We start from the raw sequence: 6,457 nt of genomic DNA, 5'->3' as shown, positions 1-6,457 counted from the left end.
GTGATTGAGACACAGGAGTGGAGCCCTTGCAGTGTAATCAGCCCTCCCTCAGCAGAACCCTCCCATGACTGCAGGCATGTCCCTGGGGATGGGGTGCAGCAGAAGCAGGTCCACAAAGATGTGCCAGACATGCCACCTCCAAACAGTACAGCTCTTTTCTTAGTGCCTTGGGAGGAAGAAATCTGGGAAATTAGGCAGATTTTAAAGGAGCCTGAGGAGCTGGAGACAGAAAATCCAATTTCCTTGTTAGCCCCCTGGGGATGTCCGGAGACAGCGGCGCTGCCGGAGCCTGATGGGCTGAGGTAAGCTCTTGGCTTAGACAGACAGAACTGCTGCCTCTTTATATTCTTCATCACATGGGCTGGCTGCTGACAGGGACCATTTTATATGGAGCTTTATAGGGCACCAATTTCAATTCAAACAGAACAGTTGCCTTGGTTAAATGGCCGCGTGTTTGCAAAAGAGTAGCCCTGCTCCTCCTCTGCTGCTCCAGTCTTAGTCTGGGGAGCGCTGGCACAGATGTCCCTATTTACATCTCCCTTGCTCCAATACTCCTCTGCTTCCAGTGCCTCAGTGTCTGACTTCACGTGAGCTCTGCCAGGCTCCCACCAGCCCCAGCTCAGCCCTGCTCCATGCCCTCACCTGCTTTTCATAGGAATGCTCTCAAAGAGTTCCTCTAAAGCTGTCACTATATGGACACACACATGGAGTACACATATGGACACAAAATATGTTATTTATTGTGAATTTTGCAAAGACACATTTAAGCAACAAAATATACATTTTTGAACCTTTAGTTTTATACATAACAAATACAATCTGCTACCATAGCAATAAATTAAATATACATTATTTACAACAGACATAGGTCACCAGGAACTACAAAGCACCACCTCTCTACATCAAAAATAAACTTTATCAGATACATTTCTTCAAGATTTATTTTCCCTCTATAAACTCTCTCCACATTCTCTCATACAAATCCCGCACTCCTCTCCGCAGGACATCCGCAGTGCTACATTCATTGACAAAAGCATGCTGGGGGACTGGGACAGCCCCAGCCAGCTCGGGGGGAGGCTGGAGCATCAGCAGAGCAGTGAGAGTGCAGGTGGGACCCGCAGAGGTGCTGGGCTCTGCCTTGGTTTTGGGAGCTGCACCTCCCACAGCCAAGAGATCCCAGCCCTCGGTACAGCCCATTCATGGCAGAGACATATCTTGGCCCCTTCACCCGCCATTCTCAAGACCTTCAAAACTCTGGAAAGAAACTGAGTTTGTGCTTAGGTTCCCCCACTTCACCCAGGAAAAAGCACTTCTGTGTTGTGCTTAGGTGTGCACCCTGTGATTGGCTCAGTGAGGTTTCAAGAGGATGCAAGTGCATGCCAAGTGCTCTCCTGAATGGAAGCCGAGCCAGAGTGGCAGCTTGCTGCCAACCCTTAGCTGCACACCAGCTCCAGGGCTGATGCAGGTGATGCTGGTGGAGGGGAGAGGGTCCCCCCCTGCTCTGCATGAGGACTTGGAGCTGGTGGCACCAGTGCTGGACCTGTGGACCTGCACCTAACCTGCTGCTGCCTCTCACTGAGCCCAGGCGCTGGTCTGAGCCAGGTGGCAGCCCGGGTGCAGCAGGAGCAAGTGGGAGACTGAAACTCCAGTGGGAAGGGGAGCAGACCCTGTGACAAGGGAGACCTCCCCACACAGTGGGAACTCTCCCATCATCTCCCAGTGTGCTTCTGAACCCCTTCTGCTCCCTCTGCAAAGTCACTCCCAAGTGTGGCAGAAGTTGTGTGCATGGAAACAGTGGGATCAGAAAGGAAAATGCACTGCACAGTAATTCTAGTGTCAGTTAAGGACTCTTTCTTTTATATACATATATATATATGTATGTATATATATATATATATAAAAAATCCCTTTTATATAAGTATAGATGTGTATGTGTCACTTATAAGCCCAAAACATTTTGCAAAATATATAGAGGAACACCTTCACCCACTGCTGGAAGTGCAAAAGTCCCTGGGGTGTAATAAACCACTGCTCAGACCCCAGAACCACAGGACAGTCTGGGACATTCCAGGCTGGGAGGCATGAGCCAGCACAGGCAGGACCATGCCAAAGCCTGGCTAGGACGAGAGCATCCAAAGCCCAGCTGCTGGTAAGGATGTACAGCAGGTTTTACAGCAGGGGGGAGGAGTGTGTGCTGCTGAAAATGTCCCAGATCCCATAGGAGCTGCTGGCAAACCTCATGCCAGACCCCAGCTCCTGGCCCTGCTGCCATGGGAGAGACAAGTCCAACACACTGCACCTCTCCCTAAGGACTTCACACTGTCCTGCCTGTCAGTCCCATTCCCAAATCAGTCTGGGTCAGAAAGGAAAGTCACAGTTTCAAGTGAAAAAAACCACAACAACAAAGCAACCAAGAATGACAAACCAGCTGACAGTAGCCACTGAATCGTCTGCTGAAAGATCTCACAGAGATCAACACCCACAGGAATGACAAAGTCTACAGAACCGAGCGACTTCTCAGAGGAAAAAGCAAACCCAGAGCAGACCCTCGGAGTCATTGCATCACTCAGCGTTTCACTGTGAGGCTTCAGGAAACCAGAGCAAAGCTTCTAAGAGAACTGGGGATGGGTTTGAAAGTGCTACTAAAGCATCATCAAGCAAGTGCTGAACAGCAAAGAGGCACCTACAGCTATGGCCTGGGCTGAGCACACCACACACTTCTCTTCCAAAGGAAACTCAAGCTTTAAACTCTATTGAAATGCAACTGGCTGGGAGCAGGAGGGAGCATCCCCACGGGGGTTACTGGGATTTACTGGTTCTACACAGAGCTTAGTGCCAGTGAAACAGCTCCCTCCCTTTTCACAACATGTTCTCCTTCTCTAACCTGGTTCATCTCCCATCAGAGCTACAGCCTTTCCACACATACCAATTCCAGCACGAGGGGAGCACCTCTGTGAACCGGATCGTAAGGCTGTTGGAGAGCATCTCCCTGCAGAGCCGGGGTAAGCAGAGCCGGTTCAGCTTGCCTTGGCTCGTCTCTGGCCTGGGGAGGTGATGGGGAGGAGGGGAGGTGATGGTTGGATCCTACAAGCACTTGCCCCAGAGAGAGGGGAACAGGAGCAGCCCCAGCCATGGCAGCTGCCCTGGGCTGCTCCAGGAGCACAATTCTGCACCCGCCTCCTGACACAGGCTGGCAGGTACTTTGTTGCTCTTGGAGCACTGGCTGTGTGAAGGTGACTTTGGCACTCAAAGTCCTGTTTTCAGTAGGAATCACAAATTCGCAGAACTGTGTTCACTTGAGACTGAGAATTTGATTTCCTGGGGTTTTCCAAAGGTCACAGGCTGAGGGGGGCAGGGGAGCATCTCTGCAGCATCATGGCCTGTCTTCCAGAAAATGGGTGAGGGAAATCTATGAGCAATGTGAAATTCGTGGACAGGCTTCAGGAAACTTCAGAAGAAGTTCCATAAAAAGAGCAAAAGGATTTCTTGGCCTGTTGAGAGAGGTATTTTTTGGGAAAGGGCATTACAGGAAAGTCACCTTGCAGAATCCATAGTCCTCATCTTTCAGAATAACAAGAGCTCACTCAAAAGCAGCAGGACAGACTCTCCGAGGGCTGGAGCAGCCTAATGCCACCCAAATCACTGGAGTTTTATGCATTTGCTTGCCTGGTGATCCAAGCCATGGGGCAAAGCAGAGCCCACTGGGTAAATTCCCTCTGGTTCCAGTTCTAGTACTCAGACACACCACAGCTTTAGCTTTGGGTCACCTTTCCCAGGCCTGTGCTCAGTGTCAGGCAGGGACAAAGCAGGGAGGCCAAACCTGCCAAGGGAGGATGAGGTGGCATTGGCCCCCAGCTCCGCTCCCTGGGCCAGTTTGCTCACCCACCTGTTGTGCAAGAAATGAGCAAGTGTGGAGTAAGGGGATTCCTCTGCCCTAAGAGTTTTGGGGTGTGGGTAGGAACTGGGGGGGAGACAGCTGGGCGTGGCTGGAGAGGCACTGCAAACCTTGTGCTGGGGAGACATTTTACCCTGTTTTACCCTGTTGGCCCCAGAGAGGAGTGACAGAAAATGATGGCAGAAAGGGAACTGTCCTGGGGCCACTAACTCACTTTGCCCCTCAAAAAACCAAATATAAAACCTGCTTCCCCACTGATAACTGCAAATATAGCATGGAGGGAACTGAACTGCATGAGGGTCTGTCCTACTGGCCCTCTGCCCAAGAGGAGCTGGCAGGCAGCCCAGGGAGGGGGGAGTGGACGGTGCCCACCAGCCACAGCACATGTGGGTGCCCACAGGGTGACCCAGCACAGCACCTGGAGGGGTCACGGCCCTGGCCACACGTGTGTGTGGCACAGTTAAAGACACATCCCCTCCCACAGGCAGAGCTGGGGGCACAGGGTGTGTGCTGGGCAGGGGTACAGCGGGGGGAAGGTGGCTGGTCCCTGTCAGGGCAGGACTGTGGCAAGGTGAGAGCTCCTTCCCGGCGCAGCAGGCAGGCAGGAGGCAGGTGTGGGCACCTCACTGCCCACGGCTGGGGCACGTGGGGTCCCATGGGGTGTTGAAGAGTTTTCCCTTTGTTGAAACAAAAATTCTCTGCAAAGAAGAAAAGGATAAAAGTGTCAGAGACTGTGGAAGGAGAATATTCCCACCCCTGTGGTGATGGTTGTGCAGCACCTGTCCCAGGGAGGGAGCTGAAGCCAGGGCAGTGCCCATCCCCAAAGCACCAGGCCACCTGCCACTCCCAGGCTGGGGAAGAAGGAAACTCTGTGATGGGGTGAAAATCCTGGCTTTTTGAGACTCATGCTTTCAGAAATGGAAATTCCTCTCATTTCAAATTCTATGGGCTCTTCTGCTCAACTTGAGACTTCCTAATGACACCCCTGATTTCACAGCAGAGAAGGAGCCCGGGTGACTCCCACCACATTCCCTTCACCTCTGCCCATGAAATCCACCCTGTGAATCTGCCATTCCCCTTGGGTTTTTGGAATGGACCTGCTCTGCCTTTCCACCCCCAGTGCCCAGAGGACAGTGCAGAAAAACTCGTCCTCCCTGCAGAGACGAGCCTTTTTGCACAACAGCACAACACCAACACTCACCTGTGACAAGTTCATTACCTCCTCCTGCTAGTGGCTCTATGTGAAAGAACAGAACATGGGGTGGGTTGCAAACGAAGGGGCAAGAAATCACAAAATCCCTTCCCTCCCTTCCAATCCCTCATGGGCCCCAGAGCCTCCCCCAGGGCCCAGACCCCCCATGCCAGGCAGGGAGGATGTGCCCGTGCATCACCCCACCAGTAAGAGCCCTGGCACCTACCGTGTTGGAGCTGCCGTGGCTCAGCTTGTCAAAGCGAAACTTCAGGTTGGACCTTGGAGAGTTTCTGTTCTTTACATCTGCTGGAGGGAGGGAAAAAACAAGGAACGAAAATAATAAACTGTGAACAAAAATATTTGCTGTAGTGCTGGCTGCACTCACCCCGCCAGGCACTTCAACAGACTATCAGGAGTGCTACCAGTGTTTAGTCTGTCTTGGCTGGATGTTTGGCAAAAGCTGTACATTAAATGTTTGTGGTGGAACAAATTGAGGCTTAATTACATTTCAGTCTTCCTCCTGGAAATGCCACTGAAAAGGCTACAAGGAATGACTGATCCCTTTAATGTATGGGTGGATTTTCATGTTCTTGGCAGGAAAAATACAAAATAAACACTTTAAACATTCAAAGGGGCTGGTTTAAGAGTTCAGAAAATTACTAATGAAAACAGGGAGGAGGACCTGTGGGGTGCTGAGACATGAAAAGCCTGCCCATGCTCCACAGCCTCGCTTTGCCAACAATGCTCCCAGTTATGGAGCTGTTGGGCTGCATTTGTTCCACAAACAGCTCCTCAGCTGACAATGTGTGTTTCCATGTGGATGGTGGTGCCTTGTGGCAAGCCCTCTGTGGCTCAAGGAATCAGAGCCACGGGTGTCTGCAGGAGAGGGGTGACTGTGGCCATCCCCCAGCTCACCACACCATCACCACAGAATGCACTGGCAAAGGGCCATTCCTGGTGTTGAATTGCACCTCATCGTGCAAATTGTCCAACTGAAATGGATGGAGTTGGTGAGCGGGTTGGCAGGAGGGGAACAGAGCCAAGACCATGGGAAGCTGCTTGTTGATTAAATAATTGTGAGTTGTGGCTCGGCCCCTGGAGCCAGTGGGTTTCCACGACTACTGCACATGCCTGTCAGGGGAGACAGAGGGAGGAAAGCCGCAGTAAGAGCCACCTCTGTGCTCTAATTGAGAGGGAAATAGTTCCCCGTGGAAATACAGAACTAGAGCACATGGGGCCATCTCTCCAGAACAGCCCTGTCAGGATGGGAGCTGTCTTGCACCCTGTGGATGCCCATCCTGCCAAGGTGAGCGTGGCTGCTGCTTCACCCTGGCACCTGGGCAAGGCTGGGAGGGGGCTCCTCCATCCCA

The 6,457-nt window shown here is 52.0% G+C and overlaps 1 protein-coding gene across 11 annotated transcripts in view; it reads right to left on the bottom strand.

Annotated features, from left to right (window-relative positions):
- Window positions 1–718: 718 nt before the first annotated feature.
- Window positions 719–6,457, bottom strand: part of RAP1GAP2 (RAP1 GTPase activating protein 2) — a 60,768-nt gene continuing 55,029 nt past the window's right edge. For 9 of the 11 annotated variants that reach the window (XM_017822754.1, XM_017822749.1, XM_017822746.1 and 6 more), the window contains 3 exons: window positions 5,314–5,393; window positions 5,097–5,132; window positions 719–4,593 (listed from right to left, as the gene is read on the bottom strand). In XM_017822754.1, coding sequence (XP_017678243.1) covers window positions 5,124–5,132; window positions 5,314–5,393 — 89 coding nt within the window. In that variant the 3' untranslated portion in view covers window positions 719–4,593; window positions 5,097–5,123. The remainder of the gene's footprint in view (window positions 4,594–5,096; window positions 5,133–5,313; window positions 5,394–6,457) is intronic. The other 2 variants (XM_017822745.1, XM_017822750.1) reach the window with 1 other exon arrangement.

Source organism: Lepidothrix coronata, unplaced genomic scaffold (assembly GCF_001604755.1).
Source record: "Lepidothrix coronata isolate B3197 unplaced genomic scaffold, Lepidothrix_coronata-1.0 Scaffold99, whole genome shotgun sequence".
Classification (NCBI taxonomy): Eukaryota; Metazoa; Chordata; class Aves; order Passeriformes; family Pipridae; genus Lepidothrix; species Lepidothrix coronata.
The sequence above is the reverse complement of the archived record's forward strand: the minus strand, read 5'-3'. Positions and strand labels throughout refer to the sequence as shown.